Source organism: Strigops habroptila, unplaced genomic scaffold (genome assembly GCF_004027225.2).
Source record: "Strigops habroptila isolate Jane unplaced genomic scaffold, bStrHab1.2.pri NW_022045629.1_ctg1, whole genome shotgun sequence".
NCBI classification, from domain to species: domain Eukaryota; kingdom Metazoa; phylum Chordata; class Aves; order Psittaciformes; family Psittacidae; genus Strigops; species Strigops habroptila.
The window spans coordinates 215,593-236,536 of NW_022651106.1; the positions used below are offsets into that span (position 1 = coordinate 215,593).

At 53.5% G+C, this 20,944-nt stretch overlaps 2 protein-coding genes across 2 annotated transcripts in view; one reads left to right on the plus strand and one right to left on the minus strand.

Annotated features, from left to right (window-relative positions):
* TOX4 (TOX high mobility group box family member 4) overlaps positions 1-10,664 on the minus strand; it is a 23,670-nt gene extending 13,006 nt beyond the window's left edge. The window contains exons 1-8 of the mRNA XM_030475057.1: positions 10,584-10,664; positions 9,649-9,717; positions 6,943-7,188; positions 5,227-5,553; positions 3,941-4,207; positions 3,312-3,383; positions 2,497-3,228; positions 602-753 (exon numbers count right to left, since the gene is read on the minus strand). Coding sequence (XP_030330917.1) covers positions 602-753; positions 2,497-3,228; positions 3,312-3,383; positions 3,941-4,207; positions 5,227-5,553; positions 6,943-7,188; positions 9,649-9,717; positions 10,584-10,589 — 1,871 coding nt within the window. The 5' untranslated portion in view covers positions 10,590-10,664. The remainder of the gene's footprint in view (positions 1-601; positions 754-2,496; positions 3,229-3,311; positions 3,384-3,940; positions 4,208-5,226; positions 5,554-6,942; positions 7,189-9,648; positions 9,718-10,583) is intronic.
* A 152-nt stretch (positions 10,665-10,816) lies between these two features.
* Positions 10,817-20,944, plus strand: part of CHD8 (chromodomain helicase DNA binding protein 8) — a 43,970-nt gene continuing 33,842 nt past the window's right edge. The window contains 4 exon segments of the mRNA XM_030475058.1: positions 10,817-10,886; positions 12,647-12,709; positions 17,531-18,214; positions 19,841-20,200. Of these exon segments, the coding sequence (XP_030330918.1) occupies positions 17,582-18,214; positions 19,841-20,200 (993 nt within the window). The 5' untranslated portion in view covers positions 10,817-10,886; positions 12,647-12,709; positions 17,531-17,581.

A 20,944-nucleotide genomic window follows, 5' to 3' on the forward strand; every position in this document is an offset into this window, starting at 1 on the left:
AAGTGCATTTTAGCACAGAAAAGGCAGATTTTGAGTCAAAAAGGCGGATTTTGAGGTAGAACAGGCAGATTTTGGGGTAGAAAAGGTGGTTTGGAGGCAGAAAAAGTGGATTTTGGGGCAGAAAAGGTGGATTTTGGCGTAGAAAAGGTAGATTTTGGGATAAAAAAAGATGGATTTTGGGGTGCTGGGGGGTGGGTTGGAGTGCAAAGGAGTGATTTTGGGGTAGAAAAGGCAGGTTTTGGGGTAGAAAAGGCAGGTTTTGGGTCAGAAAAGGCAGGTTTTGGGTCAGAAAAGGCAGGTTTTGGGGTGCTGGGGGGTATTTTGGGGTGCTAAGCAGTGATTTTGGGGTAGAAAAGGCAGATTTTGGAGTAGAAAAGGCAGATTTTGGAGTAGAAAAGGCAGATTTTGGAGTAGAAAAGGCAGATTTTGGAGTAGAAAAGGCAGATTTTGGAGTAGAAAAGGGATTTTGGGGCAGAAAATGGGAATTTTGGGGCAGAAAAGGCAGATTTTGGGGTGCTGGGGGGTATTTTGGGGCGCAAAGGGGTGTTTTTGGGGTATAAAGGGGTGTTGTGGGGCGGTTTCGGGGCGTGGGGGCACCCACCGGCAGTGCCTGACGACGCACTCGCTGCTGCAGTACTCCTCGTCCCAGTCGCCGCTGGCCACCGGCGCGTTCCCGCATCCCGCCCGGATGCAGCGCGCGGGGGGGGGGTCCTCGGGAACCAGCTCCACCGCCAGGCCCGGGGGGGACTCGGCCTGCGCGCGCGTGTGTGTGTGTGCGGGACAGCGCTGAATCCCAGCGGAATCCCATCGAATCCCATTGGAATCCCATCAAACCCCATTGAATCCCATCAAACACCACTGAATCCCAATGAAACCGCATTGAATGCCATCAAATCCCATTGAATCCCATTGGAATCCCATCAAACCCCATTGAATCCCATCAAACACCACTGAATCCCAATGAAACCCCATTGAATCCCATCAAATCCCATTGAATCCCATTGGAATCCCATCAAACACCACTGAATCCCATCAAACCCCATTGAATCCCATTGAAACCCCATTGAATCCCATCAAATCCCATTGAATCCCATCAAACACCACTGAATCCCATCAAACCCCATTGAATCCCATTGAAACCCCATTGAATGCCATCAAATCCCATCAAATCCCATTGGAATCCCCTCAAACCCCATTGAGTCCCGTTGAAACCCCATTGAATCCCATTGAATTCCATCAAATCCCATCAAATCCCATTGAAATCCATTGAATCCCATCAAATCACATCGAATCCCATTGAATCCCCTCAAACCCCATTGAGCTCCCAAAACTCCCCAAAACCCCCTAAAGTTCCCCTAACCTCCCCCTAGAACTCCCCAAAACCCCCAAAACCCCCCTAAAACTCCCCAAAACTCCCCTGAAGTTCCCCCAAACCCCCCTAAACCTCCCCAAAAACTCACCAAAATCCTCTAAAACTCCCTTAAAGTTCCCCCAAACCCCCCTAAACCCCCCCAAACCCCCCCTAAAACTCCCCAAACCCCCCCAAAACCCCCCTAAAGTTCCCCCAAACCCCCCTAAAACTCCTCAAAACCCCCTAAAGTTCCCCCAAATCCCCCCAAAACCTCCCCAAAACCCCCTAAAACTCCCCAAAACCCCCTAAAGTTCCCCCAAACCCCCCTAAAACCTCCCCAAACCCCCCTAAAACCCTAAAACTCCCCCAAACCCCCCTAAAACCCCCAAAATCCCCCTAAACCCCTCCTAAAACTCCCCAAAACCCCCCCAAACCCCCACTAAACCTCCCCAAAAGCTCCCTAAAGTTCCCCAAAACCCCCTAAAAACTCCCTAAACCTCCCAAAACCCCACCTAAAACTCCCCAAAACCCCCTAAAACCCCCCTAAAACTCCCCAAACCCCCCCTAAACTTCCCCCAAACCCCCCGAAAACCCCCTCCAAACCCCCCCAAGCCCCCCCTAAACCTCCCCAAAAGCTCCCTAAAGTTCCCCAAAACCCCCTAAAAACTCCCTAAACCTCCCAAATTCCCCCTAAAACTCCCAAACCCCCCCAAAACCCCCCTAAAGTTCCCCCAAACCCCCCTAAAACTCCTCAAACCCCCCTAAACTTCCCCCAAACCCCCCGAAAACCCCCTCCAAACCCCCCCAAGCCCCCCCTAAACCTCCCCAAAAGCTCCCTAAAGTTCCCCAAAACCCCCTAAAAACTCCCTAAACCTCCCAAATTCCCCCTAAAACTCCCAAACCCCCCCAAAACCCCCCTAAAGTTCCCCCAAACCTCCCTAAAACTCCTCAAACCCCCCTAAAGTTCCCCCAAACCCCCCTAAAAACTCCCCAAACCCCCCCTAAAACCCTCCTAAAACTCCCCAAAACCCCCTAAAGTTCCCCCAAATCCCCCTAAAACCCCCCAAAATCCCCCTAAAACCCTCCTAACCCCCCCAAAACCCCCCCAAAACCCCCTGAAACCCCCCTATCCCCCTCCTTCTCACCTCATTACCAAAGTCCCCTCCGACCATCTCCACCACCTCCGGCGACGCCGTCCCTGCTCCTCCTCCTCCTCCTCCTCCTCCTCCTCCTCCTGCCGCCACCGTCCCCACGGTGACCTCCTCACGGCCGCCGTCCCCGCCTTGCTGCCCCACCACGGCGGCGGCGGCCGCGTGCCCCGGCTGCATCTGCAGCGGCGGCGGCGGCAGGATCTTGATGTGCAGCGGCGGCGGGTTGGCGGGTAACGCCAGGCGCATCTTAGGGGCCACCACGGCGGCGGCGGCGGCGGCAGCCACCGGCGGCGGCGGCGGCGGCTGCTGCATGGCCTGAAGCGGCGGCGGCGCCTGCAGCACCGTCACCCCTTGCCCAGAGGCCGCTTGAGGCGGCGGCGGCATCTGCTGCAACGGAGGAGGCTGCAAGCGCGGGGGGAGCTGCTGCTGCTGCTGCTGCGCCGCCGCCGCCAGCACCGAGCGGGTCACGATCTGCGGTGGGGACGGCGACGGAGGAGCCCGAGATGCCACCACCGTGGCCGGGATGACGGTGACGACGCCGCCTTGAGAGACGGTTAAAGAAGGAGCCAGCAGTTGTTTAGGGATGAGGATCTTGGTGATGCTGGTGGTGGCTTCCGGCGATGGGGAAGGAGCTGGGGAGGAGGAGGAGGAGGAGGAAGGTGGTGGGGGTGGTGGGGGTGGGGGGGGTGTGGGGCTGGTTTCGGGGTCCGGGGGGTCCGTTGAGGTCTAAAATGAACCAAAACCACATCAATAACACCCCAAATCTCCCCCAATTTAAGGGCGTCCATGAGGAGAAGCGATGGAGGTACCAAGATGGCGCGATAAGCGGCCAATGCCTTCAGGTATTCCTTCTTGGCCGCCTCCGTCTTCCTCTTGTAGACCTGGAAAAGGGGGGGAAAGGGTTGAATTTGGGGGTTCAGGCGCTTCGTTGGGGGGTTTCTAGTGCTTATCTTCATGGTTGGGTGGCTCAATGTCCTATTAAGTCCATATTGGGATCTCAAGGGTTGACTGGACCCATCAACCATCATGTTCCTCCTCTCTTAGCTCCATAACCCAATGACGTTTTGGGGTCCCATCACCAGTTATGGGGTCTCCTCACCCATATCTTCATGGTTTGGGGTCCGAAACCCCTCTTAGATCCATATTGGGGTCAACAACATTGAGTTGACCCATCAACCATCATGTTCCTCCTCTTCTAGCTCCATAACCCAATGACATTTTGGGGTCCTACCACCAGTTATGGGATCTCCCCATCCCTATCTTTATGGTTTGGTGTCTGAAACCTCTGTTAGATCCATATTGGGGTCTCCAGGGTTGAGCTGACCCATCAACCATCATGTTCCTCCTCTTCTACCTCCAAAACCCATCCACGTTTTGGGGTCCCAGCACCACTTATGGGGTCCCCCCATTCCCTTTGTCCCCCCCCGTCCCCACTGACCTGCTTCTGCTCCTCCCCGAGGCTGTCCCACATGGAGGCCACGATCTTGGAGACCTCCCCGAAGGTGGCGTTGGGGTTCTGGCCCTTGATGGCGGCCTGGGTGTCGCGGAAGAACAGGGCATAGGCCGAGACGGGCTTCTGGGGCTCGTTGGGGTCCTTCTTCTTCTTGGGCTTCTTGGGGGGCTTCCCCCGCCGGGGGGCTTCACCCGCTGGTGGGGCCGGGGCTGGTGGGGCCGGTGGGGCTGGAGGGGATGGGGCTGGGGCGGTCTATGGCGAGGAGAGAGAGGGGTTAAGAGGGGAAATGGGGGGGGGGAAATTGGGGGAAATTGGGGAAAACCCATCATTTCGGGCATCAAACCCACCATTTTGGGCATCAAACCCATCAATTTGGGCATCAAACCCATCAATTTGGGCACAAAACCACCATTTTCAGCACCAAACCCACCATTCTGGGTATCAAAAGCACTGTTTTGGCCATTACGTCATCATTTTGGTCCTCAAAACCATCATTTTGAGCACTAAACCCATCATTTTAGGCATCAAAACCACCATTTTGGCCACCAAGACCATAATTTTGGCCACCAAGTCATCATTTTGGGCCTCAAAACCATCATTTTGGCCACCAAATCCACCATTTGGGGCACTAAACCCACCATTTTGGCCACCAAATCCACCATTTGGGGCACTAAAACCATCATTTTGGCCACCAAAACCACCATTGTGGGCACTAAACCCATCATTTTGGGTACTAAACCTATCATTTTGGGCACTAAACCCATCATTTTGGGCACCAAAGCATCATTTTGGGCACTAAAACCACCATTTCGGCCCCCAAATCATCATTTGGGGCACCAAAACCACCATTTCAGCCACTAAATCACCATTTTGGGTACCAAAACCACTGTTTTGGGTATCAAACCCACTGCTTTGGCCACCAAACCCACCATTTGGGGCACCAAATCATCATTTCAGCCAGCAAACTCACCGTTTTGGGCACTAAAACCACCATTTTGGGCACTAAACCCACCATCTTGGGCATCAAACCCACCATTTTGGGCACCAAACCCAGCATTTTGGCCACCAAAACCACCATTTTGGCCACCAAAACCATCGTTTTGGCCACCAAATCCCCATTTTGGCCACCGAAACCCCCATTTCACCCTCAACCCCTCCATTTGGGGCGTTTCACGGCGCAACCACGCGCGTTTCGGGGCGTTTTTCCGCCTTTTGAACCTTTTTGGACGTGTTTCAAGGTGCTTTTAATGCCGCCAAAGGGGCTTCCTCACCCTCCGGAACTCGTCAGCCTCCTCCTCCTGGATGGAGCCGGTGGGTGACGGGGTCGGGGAGAGCCTGTCCTCGGGCGACGGCGCGGCCGGCGGCGGGGTGGCCATCGTTGGGGTCGCCCCTTGGGTTCCATTGCCCCCCGTTGTCCCGTTCCCGGTTGCGGCGGCGGCTCCGAGGCTGAGCCCCAGCTGGGAGCTGAGCTCGGACTGGTCGATGGTGGTCAGTTGGCCCGGGGCCAGCAGCCCCCCGGGGCTCAGCGCCGCCATGGGCACGTCGATGGTGACGGGGGGAGCGGCGCTGTACTGCGCGCCCATCGTGTGCTCCAGGTCCTGCGCCATGGGAAGAGGTGTTGGGGCCCCAGAAACGCCTTTTTACACCCCAAAAATGCCTTTTTCCACCCCAAAAATGCCTTTTTCCACCCCAAAAAATGCCTTTTTGACCCCAAAAATGCCTTTTTCCACCCCAACACCGCCTTTGTGCATCTCTAAACCGCCTTTTGGACCTCAAAAATGCCTTTCTCCACCCCCAAAAATACCTTTTTGAGCCCAAAAAAACCTTTATCATCCCCCAAAATGCCTTTTTGACCCCAAAACCGCCTTTATCACCCCCAAAAATGTCTTTTTGACCCCCTAAAACACCTTTATCACCCCCAGAAATGCTTTTTTCCACCCCAAAAATGCCTTTTTCCACCCCTAAAATCTCTTTGTGACCCCAAAATGCCTTTGTGCACCCCAAAACTGCCTATTTGCGCCCCAAAACTGCCTTTATCACCCCCAAAAACGCCTTTTCCCACCCCAAAAACGCCTTAATCACCCCCAAAAACGCCTTTCTCCACCCCAAAAATGCTTTTATCATCCGCAAAAATACTTTTATCATCCCCAAAAACGCGTTTATCATCCCCAAAAACGCGTTTATCATCCCCAAAAACGCGTTTATCATCCCCAAAAATGCTTTTTTCTACACCAAAAACGCTTTTGTGACCCCAAAACCACCTCTATCACCCCCAAAACTGCCCTTTTCCACCCCAAAAATGCGTTTGTGCACCTTTAAAATGCCTTTTTGGCCCCAAAAATGCATTTCTCCACCCCAAAAACGCCTTTATCGCTACCAAAAATGCCTTCGTGCACCCCAAAAACGCCTTTATCACCCCCAAAAACACCTTTCTCCACCCCAAGAATGCCTTTGTGACCCCCAAAACGCCTTTGTCTCCCCTAAAACACATTTACTGCCCTCAAAAACCCCTTTAACCACCCCAGAACCATCTTTGTCACTCCCAAAAACCCTTTATCACCCCCAAATCCCCCCCATTTCCCCCTCCAAACCCTCATTTCCCCCCTATTTCCCCCCCATATCCCCATTTCCCACCCATTTCCCCCCTATTTCCCCCCCATATCCCCATTTCCCCCCCATTTCCCATCCCATTTCCCCCTCCAAACCCCCATTTCCCCCCATTTCCCCCTTCAAAGCCCCATTTCCCCCTTATTTCCCCCCATATCCCCATTTCCCACCCTATTCCCCCCATTTCCCCCTCCAAACCCCCATTTCCCCATTTCCCACCCCATTTCCCCCTCATTTCCCCCTCCAAACCCCCATTTCCCCCCTATTTCCCCCCTATATCCCCATTTCCCCCCTATTTTCCCCCATATCCCCATTTCCCACCCCATTTCCCCCTCCAAACCCCCATTCCCCCCCATCTGCCCCCCATATCCCCCCCTTACCATGGCGAGCCCGCCGGCCAGCAGCCCCCCGCCCTGCTCCATGAGCCCATGGGCGATCCCCACGGGCATCTCCAAGCCCTGCACCCCGTACGGGGGGGGCGGGAAGTTGGGGTCCGGGGGTCCCCCCGGCTCGCCCAGGTCCTCGAAGTGCCCCACCACGTCGGACACGGCCAGCGAGGGGTCGGCGTCCAGCGTGATCGGGGGGATCTCGAACTCCTCGTCCCCCAGGCTCGGCGTGTGGAACGTCTGGGGGGGGCAACGGGGGGCAATGGGGGCAATGGGGCAATAGGGGAAATGGGGGACAATGGGGACAATGGGGGTAAATGGCAACAATGGGGCAATGGGGGGCAATGGGGGGCAATGGGGCGATGGGGACAATGGGGGTAATGGCGACAATGGGGGTAATGGGGACAATGGGGTGATGGGGGGCAATGGGGGTAATAGGGACAATGGGGCAATGGGGACAATGGGGGTAAATGGCAACAATGGGGCGATGGGGGGCAATGGGGTGATGGGGACAATGGGGGTAATGGGGACAATGGGGTGATGGGGACAATGGGGTGATGGGGAGCAATGGGGTGATGGGGAGCAATGGGGTGATGGGGGACAATGGGGGTAATGGCAACAATGGGGCAATGGGGAGCAATGGGATCAATGGGGGAAATGGGGGTCAGTGGGGGGCAATGGGGCCATGGAGACAATGGGGGTAATGGCAACAGTGGGGCAATGGGGGGCAATGAGGTGATGGGGTCAATGGGGGTAATGGGGTCAAGGAGGCAATGGGATCAATGGGGGGAATGGGGGCAATGGGATCAACGGGGGGCAATGGGGTCATGGGGATAATGAGGCAATGCGGGTAATAGGGAGACAAGGGGTGAGACACAGACCCAAAACCATGCGTTTTGGCAGCAAAAATGACCGCAAACCCCACGTTTTGGCAGCAAAAATGACCCAAATCCCTGTTTTTGCAGCAAAAATGACCCCAAGCCCCACGTTTTGGCAGCAAAAATGACTTAAATCCCTTGTTTCTGCACCAAAACCACTGCTTTTCGCACCAAAACCAACCCAAACCCCACGTTCTTGCAGCAAAACCGACACAAACCGCACTGATTTTGCACCAAAACCAACCAAAACCCCACTGGTTTTGCACCAAATCTGATCCAACTCCTCATTTTTGCACCAAAAGCCCCGGTTTTGCATCAAATCAAACCCAAATCCATGGTTTTTACCTCAAAACCAACCCAATCCCCCCATTTTCGCAGCAAAACCCGTTCGGCACCAAAACCAACGTGATGAGGGAGGTTGGAGCCATTTTGGGGCTCAAAAACACATTTCTCAAGGGATTTTGCAGCAATTTTGACCTAAATGTTCTTTTTATGGAACTAAATAATCCATTATTAAAAATAATAACTTGATTTGAGGTGATTTAAGGCAATTTTCGGCCATTTTATGGGGGATTGCGGCCACATTCAGCCCTTTGGGCGATGCTGCGGCCCATTTGTGCCTCAAAATGCCCTTTTCTGAGGGAATTTTGACCAAAATCCCCTGTTTATGTGGTTAAATATTCAGTTTTCCTTATTTTAATGAAAAATTCGCCTTTTTTGGGGGCAATTTGGGACCGTTTGCAGCCATTTTGGGGGCATTTGAGGCCATTTGCAGTCATTTTGGGGGGGTTGCAGCTACTTTCGTGCGCTAAGTTCAAAGTCTCATTTTCTGAGGTAATTTTTTATCAATTTTAAGCAAAACTTCCTTTTTGAGTGATTAATTATTAAATTTACTTCATTTTACTAAGAAATAAGGGGGAAAATGGGAGGTTTAGAGCCATTTTTAGCCGTTTTTAGCCATTCAGGACCATTTTTAGCCCTTTCGGGGCTCAAAACGTCATTTTCTGAACTGATTTTGCAACAATTTGGACCCAAAACTCCTCTTTCTATGGATAAATTCTTGTTTTTTCTCATTCTATAGGAAAAAAATACACATTTGAGGTGGTTTAAAGCCTTTTTGAGCCATTTTTGGTGCTATTTAAGGGGATTTGGGCCCATTTAGGTCTATTTTGGAGTATTTTACCGCTCTTTTAATGTGTTTCAAGACATTTCAGTACTATATTGATTTATTTTAAAACATTTTGCTAGCGTTTTAACATATTTCAGAACATTTTCATTCTAATTTACCTCATTTTAGTACTTTTCATTCTTAGTTTAAGTGTTCTACTGCTCTTTAGTCCTGTATTAACATGTACTCATGTTATTCCAATGTACTTTATTCCCATTTTAAGCTACTCCGAGTTATTTTAATGTCATTTGCGCTCATTTTAGTTCAGTTTTGACTCATTTTAGGGCCACTTTAGTTATTTTAGAACTATATAAATCATTTTACAGCTACTTCACCATTTCAAATCCATTTTCACTTAGTGCTATTTTAGTCATTTTAGTGTCATTTCGAGTCATTTTGGTGTTATTTCGGGTCATTTTAATCTAATTTTAGCTCATTTTAGTGCCACTTTATCTCATTTTAGTGCCATTTCACTCATTTTCATGCCCTTTCATCCCCAAACCCCCCATTTTTGACCATTTCCTTGCCAAAAAACTGAATTTCAGCACCTTTTCTCCCCACTCCCCCATTTCCAGGGCTCTTTTTGAGGCGTTTCCCCAAGTTTTGGCTAATTCCTCCCCTAAATGTGGGGGTTCACCCCCCAAATGTCCGTACCTCAGCCCCGGTGAGGAAGGGGTGCGACGTCCCAGTGATGGCCAGGTAGTTGTCACTGCCACCGGGGAACTGGGGGAGCACCCGTGGATGGGGACACCCAGAGGCGCCCCCCAACACCCCATATCCCCCCTTAGGTACCCCCCAACACCCCATATACCCCTCTAGGTGCCCCCAAAGGACCCATAGCGCCCCTTAGGTACCCCCCAACACCCCATATCCCCCCTTAGGTACCCCCTAGCACCCCATATACCCCCTTAGGTACCTCCCAACACCTCACATACCCCCTCAGATACCCCGCAACACCCCATATACCCCCTTAGGTGCTCCTAAAGAACCCAAATCCCCCTTTAGGTGCCCCCAACACCCCATATCACCCCTTAGGTACCCCTAACACCCCATATCCCCTCTTAGATACCTCTAAAGGACCCATATCCCACTTTAGGTGCCCCTCAACACCTCATATACCCCACTATGTGCCCCCAAAGAACCCAAATCCCCCCTCAGGTTCCTCTAAAGGACCCAAACCCCCCTTTAGGTGCCCCCCCCGCACGCCTTACGTGCCCCCCACACCCCATATCCCCCCTCAGGTGCCCCTAAAGGACCCAAATCACTCCTTAGGTACCCCCTAACACCCCATATACCCCCTTAGGTACCCCCAAACACCCCATATACCCCGTTAGCTGCCTCTAAAAGACCCAAATCACTCCTCATGTGCCCCGAAAGGACCCATATACCCCCTTATGTGCCTCTAAACGACCCAAATCCCCCCTTGGGTGCCCCCCAACACCCCGTATCCCCCCTCAGGTGCCTCTAAAGGACCCAAACCCCGCTTTAGGTGCCCCCCAGCACCCCTTACGTGACCCCCGCCCCCCATATCGCCCCCATATCGCCCTCTATGCCCCCCTATCCCGGCTCCGTGCCCCGTTCCCCTTCACCTCCATCGCTCCGCCGCCGTCCGACCGGCTTCCTCTTAGCTCCCCGCGCCGGAAGTTCCCGCCTTCCCCTCACATCCGGTCCTTAGGACCATAGAGATGTCACGCTAAGCCCATAAGCTATCATGGTTGGAGGACCGAGCTAGAGCGTCGCCGGAAGTAGAGGAGGTGGAGGGGGGGAGAGGAAGAGGAGGGCGGAGCGTGGCCCGGAAGCGGCGGGAGGAGTAGAGGCGGTGCCCGCCGGCGGGGCAGAGCGGCCCCCGTGGGGCGCGTGACGGCGTCATGTCGCGCGCGGGACGTCGGCCGGTAACGTCATCGGCGGCGACGGCGGGGGGGGGGGAGGGGGGAGCGCGATGGGGAGGGGGGACCCTATGGGGGGGGGGATATGGGGCAGTATAGGGGCCTATGGGGGGGGGGATAGGGGGATATAGGGGGGATATGGGGCAGTATAGGGACCTATGGGGGAGGGATAGGGGGATATAGGGGGGATATGGGGTAATATAGAGGCCTGTAGGGGGGTTATGTGGGGCTAAAGGGGGGATATGGGGCCTATAGGGGTCTATGGGGGGGGTATATGGGGCTATAGAGGGGATATGGGGTAATATAGGGGCCTATAGGGGGGGATATGGGGCAGTATACAGGATTATAGAGGGGTTATATGCGGCTATACAGGGGATATGAGGCACTATAGGGGTCTATAGGGGGGTTATATGGGGCTATAGGGGGGATATGGGGCACTATAGGGGTCTGTGGGGGGGGATATGGGGATATAGGGGGGATATGAGGCACTATAGAGGCCTATGGGGTGGTATATGGGGCTACAGGTGGGTTATATGGTGCTATAGGGGGGATATGGGGCACTATAGGGGCCTGTAGCAGGGTTATATGGGGCTATAGCGCGGATATGGGGCCCTATAGGGGCCACTAAGGGGCATGTACGGAGTTATATGGGGGATATGGGGCTCTCTAGGGGCATATGGGGGGCTATATGGGGCTATAGAGGGGATATGGGGCAGAATACGGGCCTATAGGAGAGTTATATGGAGGTTATATGGGGTTACAGGGGGGATATGGGGCCCTATAGGGGTCTATGGGGAGGTATATGGGGCTCTAGGGGCGATATGGGGCACTACAGGGGCCTATAGGGGGTGATATGGGGGCCTCCAGGGAAGAGCTAGGGGCCTATAAGGGGTCTATGGGGGGTTTAGTGCGATATAGGGGCCTATAGGGGATGTATGGGGGGGAATAGAGAGCTATAGGGGGGATATAGGGGCATAATGGGGGCTTATGGGAGGGAGATATAGGGCTATAGGGTGCCTATGGAGTCATATGGGAGGCAATGGGGTGGATACGAGGGGATATAGGAGCCTATAGGGGGCATATGGGGGGAGACTGAGGCCTATAGGGCAGATATAAGGGGCTGGAGGGGGGACTATGGGGGGATATAGGGACGTATAGGCGTCTATAGGGCAGCTATGGGGGGCTTAGGAGGGATATAGGGGATATATAGGGAATATAGGGACATAAAAGGGGGATATATGCTGCTATAGGGCACTTATGGTGTGATATAGGGGTGTGTAGGGGGGATATGGGGGCCATAGGGGCCTATAGGGGGCATATGGGGGCCTATGGAGGAGATATAAGGGTCTATAGGAGGAATAGAGGGGGATATAGCTGCGTATTGGGACCTATAGGGGTCTATGGGGGGGGATATAGGGGTCTATGGGGGGATATAGGGGTCTATGGGGGGGATATAGGGGTCTATGGGGGGGATATAGGGGTCTATGGAGGGGATATAGGGGTCTATGGGGTGATATAGGGGTCTATGGGGGCGATATAGGGGTCTATGGGGGGATATAGGGGTCTATGGGGGTCTATGGGGGGGATATAGGGGTCTATGGGGGGGGATATAGGGGTCTATGGAGGGGATATAGGGGTCTATGGGGTGATATAGGGGTCTATGGGGGCGATATAGGGGTCTATGGGGGGACATGTGGGGCTGGGGGTGGCTCCGCCCCCTCTATGACATCACCACCCCCTCATTGTGTCCGTCCCTCCCCGCCTAGGAACGAGAGCTCCCGATTGGCTGACGGCCCCCCCGGCTCCTGTGACGTCATCGGCAGGCAGAGGTGAGGGCGGGGCCAAGGACACATCCCCCAGTAACCAGCGATGCTATTGGCCAATGGGTGGCCAATGGGTGCCCAATGAATGGTCAATGGGTGGCCAAGGGTTGGCCAATGGATGGTCAATGGGTGGTCAAGGGTTGGCCAATGGGTGGTCAAGGGTTGGCCAATGGGTGGTCAATGGGTGGCCAATGGATGGTCAATGGGTGGCCAATGGGTAGTCAATAGGTGGCCAAGGGTTGGCCAATGGGTGGTCAAGGGGTGGCCAATGGGTGGCCCAACACTGTGGTCAACATCATTGGCCAACAGTCATGGTCAACGTTGGTCAAGACCCACCAAAAAGCCCCATTTTAGGGCCTTTTCCCCCCAAATTTCAGGGGTTTTCTCCTTTTTCAACCCATTTGACCCCAAAAAAATGGGTGTTTTGGGGCAAAAAGTGTCTCTTTGTCCTCTCCTTGTTGTCAGAAAGCTCTAATTCGGTTGAGAATCCCTCAAATTTGGGGGTTAAGTGGAGGTTTTGGGAGTTATTTAACAAAAAATGGTACTTTAGGAGGGACAAAAATGGTTAAAATGGAGGTTTCAGCCCAATTTTGGGGTTGGGTTTGGGGAGGAAGAGGGGGTTTTGCTGTCAGAAAGGCCACAAAAGGGCTTTATTTCACTATTACTTAGAAAAATGGCAAGTTTTAGCAACAGAAAAGCAGTTTGGGGGGATTTTGATGAATTTAGACTGAAATTAATTAATTATGTAGTGAAATTGATGAATTTTATAGCAAAATTGATGAATTTTGAATGAAATAGATGAATTTTTGAGTGAATTTGCTGATTTTCTTAGTGAAATTTATGAAATTTTAGTGAATATTTTGATTTTTTAAGTGAAATTGCTGAATTTTTAGTGAATTTGCTGAATTTCTAGTGAAATACAGTGAATTTTAAGTGAATTTGGTGAATTTTAGCGGAATTTGCTGAATCGGGAGTGAATTTTCTGAAATTTTGAGAGAATTTTTTTATTTTAATGTGAATTTCATTGATTTTGAAGTGAATTCCATTGATTTTGAGTGAATTTTATTAATTTTGAGTGAAATTCATGAATTTAGAAGTGAATTTGCTAAATTTTGAAGTGAATTTCATGAATTTTGAAGTGAATTTGCTGCAATTTCAGTGAATTGGGTGGAATTTTAGTGCATTTTTCTTCATTTCCACCGAATTTTAACCCAAACCTGCCCCAAATTTCTTCCAAATTCATTATTTTCCACATTCCTTCATGCAAAAGAAGAGAATTTTTGGATTTTTGAGCCCATTTTCTTTAGTTTTAGTGAATTAAGTGATTTGGACCCAAATTTTCATCCAAATTTGGGGGTTTGGGGTGTTTAATTCTGAGGTTTTCCACCCGGATTTGATCAAAAGAGTTGATTTTAGGGTGTTTGGGGCTGTCTTGAGCTCTTTTTGTGCTTGAAAATGGCTTTTTGGGGGGGATTTGAGGTAGAATTTTGACTAAATCTTTCATTTTGGGGGATGAGTTAGGGATTTTCCCCCTTTAATTCCCAAAAAAATAGACCTTGGGGGGGATTTTGGTGCCATTTCTTAGTTTCAAATGGAATTTTCAGGGCTTTTGCCATCAATTTTGACCCAAATTCCCTCCAAAATGCTTAAAAAACTGGGATTTTCAGCTTTTTAGTGACAAAAAACACCATTTTGAGGCATTTGGGGGCACTTTGGAACCACTTTTTGGTTTAAAACTCAAGTTTTTGAGCGATTTTGGCCACAATTTCAATACAAATTCCCTCAAAAATGGTTAATTCTGATATTTCCCCCCACTTTTTTCATTGAGAAAGTCCATTTTGGGAGGATTTTGATGAAAAAAGTCACTTTTTGGGGAGATTTGGATTTAAAAAGTCAGTTTTGGGGAAGGTTCTGATGAAAAAAGTCCATTTTGTGGAGGATTTTGATGAAAAAAGTCAGGTTTTGGGGGTATTTGGATTAAAAAAGTCCCTTTTTGGGGAGACTTGGATTAAAAAAGTCAGTTTTTGGGGGGGATTTTGATGAAAAAAGTCCATTTTGGGGAGGATTTTGATGAAAAAAGTCAGGTTTTGGGAGGATTTTGATGAAAAAAGTCAGGTTTTGGGGGGATTTTGATGAAAAAAGTCCATTTTGGGGGGAGGACTTGGCTGCAAAAAGCCCCTTTTGGGGGCGTTTTGGTGGCATTTGGGGGCTTTACTCCCCACTTTGTGCTTTCAAACTCCTCTTTGCAGAGCATTTGGCCCCCAGGGCAGTTTAATTGCTTTCATTCACCCAAAAAGAGCACTTTGGGGGGCATTTTCGCGTCGTTTTAAGCCATTGGCGCTCCTTATTAAGCCTCTTCGTCTCAAACTGCCTCCTTAATCCCCTCCAGAGCCTCAAACTGACCATTTTCCCCCTTCTCTCACATAAAACCACGCAATTCCATAGGGAAACACCGCTTATTTCGTGCTTTTTACACTCATTTACCTCAGCTTTACCGCTGGGGGTGGGGGTGGGGGTGTGTGTGCGTGTATGTGCGCGCTTATTCACCGCTTATTCACCATTCCCACCCCCCCCAACCGCTTGCGAGCGGCGCCGGGTGTATTTTGGGCCGAAACGATGCGATTTCGGGCTGTTTTAACAGCGACTCCATGACTTTAAACCGCGTTTCCAACCGCTTCTCCCCGGCAATGGCGGCCTGAGGGGGGAAGGACCCCGCGACAAGATGGCGGCCGGGCTGCCCGCGGCGCTGCCTGCTCCGCCACCCCCCCTCCCTTCTTCCCTCCTCCCTCCCTCCCTCCCCTCTTTAGGAAGGTGGGACTTCCGGGTTGCGCCGCTCTCAGCCAATGGGCGCTTGAGCGGCTGCCCGTTTGGCCAATGAGAGGCGGGGAGGGGCGGGGCTAAGGCGCGTCCATTAGCGCTGGGCGGGGGGGTGTGGGGGGGGTGCGTCGCGCCTTGTTTCCAGCGCGCCGGGGGTGAGGCCGCGCCAAAGAGGAGGAGGAAGGAAAAGAGGAACTAAAGGGGGGGGGGGGGGAGGAAAACGGACACGGAAATACCCCCCCCGCCCCCCCGACCCCCCCTTTTCGGTAGCGGGGATCCCCCCCCACCCCCCCCCGCCGCAGGTAAGGGATCAATGGGGGTTATGGGGGGGGAAATGGGGGGGGGGAAAGGAGGGGGGTGGGTCGGGCTCCCCCCCCCCCCCACGGGGTGGTTCGGTCCTGGTGGGGGGGGGAGTAACAACCAGTGCCCCCCGTTGCCCCCCATTGCCCCCCATTACCCTCCATTGCCCCCCATTGCCCCATTACTTTGGTCCCAGTCCCCCCATTGCCCTCCATTCCCCCCCTACTGGGCTCCCAGTGCCCCCATTGCCCCCTTACGGGGGTCCCAGTCCCCCCATTGCCCCCATGACCTGCCATTGCCCCCCATTGCCGCCTTACTGGGGTCCCAGTAACCCTATTGCCCCATTACTGGGGTCCCAGTCCCCCTATTGCCCCCCATTGCCCCATTATTGGGGTCCTAGTGCCCCCATTACACCCCATTCCCACCTTACTGGGGTCCCAGTGCCCCCATTGCCCCCTTAATGGGGCTCCCATTCCCCCCATTATCTCCTTTTGCCCCCCATTACCCCCCATTGCCCCATTAATAGAGTCCCAGTGACCCCTATTACTCCCTTACTGAGGTCCCAGTGCCCCCATTGCCCCCCATTATCCCATTACTGGGGTCCCAGTGCCCTCATTACCCCCCATTGCCCCATTAATGGGCTCCCAGTGACCCCCATTACCCCCTTACTGGGCTCCCAGTCCCCCCAATTGATCCCTATTGCCCCCTTACTGGGGTCCCAGTGCCCCCATTGCCCCCCATTACCTGCTAATGCCCTATTACTGGGGTCCCAGTGCCCTCATTGCCCCCCATTGCTGTATTACTGGTCTCCCAGTCCCCCCATTGCTCTCCATTCCTCCCCATTGCCCCCTTAATGGGGCTCCCATTCCCCCCATTGCCCCCCATTGTGCCCCATTACCCCTCATTGCCCCATTACTGGGCCCCCATTGCCCCATTACTGGGGTCCCAGTGCCCCCATTCCCCCCCATTGCCCCATTAGTGGGCTCCCAGTGACCCCCCATTCCCCCCTTACTGAGCTCCCAGTTTCCCCATTGCCCCCCATTGCCCCATTACTGGACTCCCAGTGCCCCCATTGCCCCTTATTCCCCCCCATTGCCCTTTATTCCCCCCCATTGCCCCATTAGTGGGCTCCCAGTGCCCCCCATTCCACTCCATTGCCCCCTTACTGGGGTCCCAGTGCCCCCATTGCCCCCCATTATCCCATTATTGGGGTCCCAGTGCCCCCATTGCCCCCCATTGTGCCATTATTGGGCTTCCATTGCCCCCCATTATGCCATTATTGGGGTCCCAGTGCCCCCATTGCCGCCCATTATCCCATTACTGGGGTCCCATTGCCCCCATTTTCCCCCATTGCCCCATTATTGGGGTCCCATTGCCCCCTTACTGGGGTCCCAGTGCCCCCATTGCCCCCCATTATGCCATTATTGGGGTCCCATTGCCCCCATTGTCCACCATTGCCCCATTATTGGGGTCCCATTGCCCCCTTACTGGGGTCCCAGTGCCCCCATTGCCCCCCATTATGCCATTATTGGGGTCCCATTGCCCCCATTGCCCCCCATTATCCCATCGTTGGGGTCCCATTGCCCCCATTACCCCTTTATTGGGGTCCCATTGACCCACTATTGGGGTCTCAGTGCCCCCCATTACCCCCCATTGCCCCCCCATTGGCTGCCATCCTGCCCGGCTCTAACCAATCCCCTCTCTCCGCAGCCTCAAGCTCCGCCCCTCGCCCTGCCCTGATTGGCCGCCGCCCCTTCCAACATGGCCGACCCCATCATGGACCTCTTCGACGACCCCAACCTCTTCGCCCTCGACCCATTGGCCGATGACGCCTTCGGCCCCGCCCCGCCGCCCCCTCCGCAGCCAATGGCAGACGAGGCTTTGGCCACGCCCCCTCCTCCTATTGGCCCGCCGCCGGAGGACCCTTTGGCCCCGCCCCCTGACCCCCCGGAGCAGGAGCTGATTGGTCAGCTCAACCCTTTCATGGGCGTCACGGGGGCGGCCATGACGGCGCCGCCATCTTGCCCCAACCCCCCTAAGCTCCTCCTCCTGAAGCCCCACGTGGCTGGCCACGCCCCCTCCGACGTCACAAGCCCCGCCCCCGACGTCACCGGCCCCGCCCCTTCCTCCACCAATGGGGCGAAGGTGACCTTGGCCAAGGTCTTGGCTGGGGCCGCCCCATTGAGACCCGGCATCTCCATTGTGACCAATGCGGCGGCGGCGGCGGGGGGGGGAAGCCCAGGGGGCGGGGCTTCGGTGGCCACGCCCCCTCCTGCCGTGCACCGATTGGTCCAGGCGGCCCGGCCCGTCAAGCAATTGGTGCTGCAGCCTGTGAAGGCGGGAGGGAGCGGCGGGAAAGGGGGAGGAGCCACGGCGGCGGCGGCGGCCAATCAGGTGAGGGCTTCTATAGCGGGGGAAGGGGGCTCCAAGGGTGGGTTTTGGGGTGTAGAAGGGGAAGAACATCATATAAGGTTGGGTTTTGGGGTCTACAAGGTGGAGGACATCTCATAGGGTTGGGTTTTGGGGTGTAGAAGGTGAAGAACATCTCATAAGGTTGGGTTTTGGGGTGTAGAAGGTGAAGAACATCTCATAAGGTTGGGTTTTGGGGTGTAGAAGGTGAAGAACATCTCATAAGGTTGGGTTTTGGGGTCTTCAGGGGTGGGTTTTGGGGTGTAGAAGGAGAAGGACATCTCATACGGTTGGGTTTTGGGGGTCCAAGTGTGAGTTTTGAGGTGTAGAAGGTGAAGAACATCATATAAGGTTGGGTTTTGGGGTCTCCAAGGTTGGGTTTTGGGGTGTAGAAGGTGAAGGACATCTCATAAGGTTGGGTTTTGGGGTGTAGAAGGTGAAGGATATGTCATAAGGTTGGTTTTTGGGGTTTCCAAGGTTGGTTTTTGGGTGCAGAAAGTGAAGAACATGTTATAGTATTGGGTTATGGTGAGTAGAAGGTGAAGGACATCTCATAAGGTTGAGTTTTGAGGTCTTCAAGCGTGGGTTTTGGGTTGTAGAAGGTGAAGAACATCTCATAAGGTTGGGTTGTGGGGGTTCCAAAGGTGGGTTTTGGGGTCTAGAAGGTGAAGAGCATGTGTTGAGGTTGGGTTTTGGGGTGTAGAAGCTGGAGGACATCTCATAGGGTTGGGTTATGGGGGCTCCAAGGTGAAGAACATGTCATAGGGCTGGGTTATGGGGGTTCCAAAGGTGGGTTTTGGGGTCTAGAAGGTGAAGAACATCTCATAGGATTGGGTTATGGGGACTCCAACGGTAGATTTTGGGATGTACAAGCTGAAGAACATCTCATAACGTTGGGTTTTTGGATCTAGAAGGTGAAGAACAGGTCTTAAGGTTGGGTTATAGGGTCTACAAAGTGAAGAACATCTCATAGGGTTGGGTTTTGGGGTCTAGAAGGTGAAGAACATCTCATAAGGTTGGGTTTTGGGGTCTCCAAGGATGGGTTATGGGGTCTTTGAGTTGAAGAACATCTCATAGGGTTTGGTTATGGGGTGTTCAAGGTCATGGTCTTCTCATAGGGTTGGTTTTTGGGTCTTTAAGGTTGGGTTATGGGGTCTAGAAGGTGAAGAACGTCTCATAAGGTTGGGTTTTGGGGTCTCCAAGGTTGGGTTATGGGGTCTAGAAGGTGAAGAACATCTCATCAGGTTGGTTTTTGGGGTCTCCAAGGTTGGGTTTTGGGATCTCTAAGTTGAAGAACATCTCATCAGGTTGGTTTTTGGGTCTCCAAGGTTGGGTTTTGGGGTGTAGAAGTTGAAGAACATCTCATCAGGTTGGTTTTTGGGGTCTCCAAGGTTGGGTTATGGGGTCTAGAAGGTGAAGAACATCTCATAAGGGTGGGTTTTGGCGTCTCCAAGGTTGAGTTTTGGGATCTCTAAGTTGAAGAACATCTCATCAGTTTGGTTTTTGGGGCCTCCAAGGTTGGGTTTTGGGCTCTCCAACCTGAAGCTCATCTCCAGAACCTCCCCTTGACCTCCCCCCTTTCTCCTCCCCCCACATTTCCTCCTCCCGCAGGGCGAATCCAAGCGCATCACCTTGGTCCTCCAACAACCTCCTGGTGGCACCGTGCCCCCCGGCCAACGCCACGTGGTGCTGGGCAGCTTGCCCGGCAAGATCGTCCTCCAGGGCAACCAACTGACCACCCTGGGGCAAGCCAAAGGGAGCCCAGGTCAACCAGCCAAGGTGGTCACCATCCAGCTCCAGGTCCAACAACCTCCTGGCGGTGGCCAAGCGGGGCCCCCCCAGAAGATCCAGGTGCTCCAACCTGCCGCCGGTGGCCAAGGGACGCCGGTGACCGTGTCCTCAGTGCCCCAGGTGGTGGCAGGAGCTGGCCAGAGGGTGACGGTGCCGCTGAAGGTGGTGCTGCAGCCCCAGGTGAGGGACAACGCGGGGCTTGGGTGGGCTCTGTTGGGTCCGTCTTTGGGCTTGGGCTTGGGCTTAGGCCTTGTGGTGGTCCCATTGGGGCCGTCATTGGTCCTTTGGGTCCATCCTTGGTCCTGTTGGGTCCATCTTTGGTGCCTTTGGGTCCATCTTTGGTCCCGTTGGGTCCATCTTTGGTCCCATTGGGTCCATCTTTGGTTCCATTGGGTCCATCTTTGGTGCCATTGGGTCCATCCTTGGTCCCGTTGGGTCCATTCTTGGTCCTGTTGGGTCCATCCTTGGTGCCATTGGGTCCAATCTCGATCCCATTGAGTCCATCATCGCTCCCATTGGGTCCATCCTTGATCCCATTGAGTCCCACCTTGGTCCTTTGGGTCCATCCTTGGTCCCATTTGGTCCATCATTGACCCCATTGGGTCCATCCTTGGTCGTTTGGGTCCATCCTTGACCCCATTGAGTCCATCTTTGGTGCCATTGGGTCCATCATTGACCCCATTGAGTCCAACCTTGGTCTCTTTGGGTCCATCCTTGGTCCTTTGGGTCCATCCTTGACCCCATTGAGTCCATCCTTGGTCCCATTGAGTCCAACCTTGGTTCCTTTGGGTCCAACCTTGGTTCCTTTGGGTCCATCCTTGGTCCTTTGGGTCCATCCTTGGTCCCATTGAGTCCAACCTTGACCCCATTGAGTCCCACCTTGGTTCCTTTGGGTCCATCGTTGCCCCCATTGAGTCCATCCTT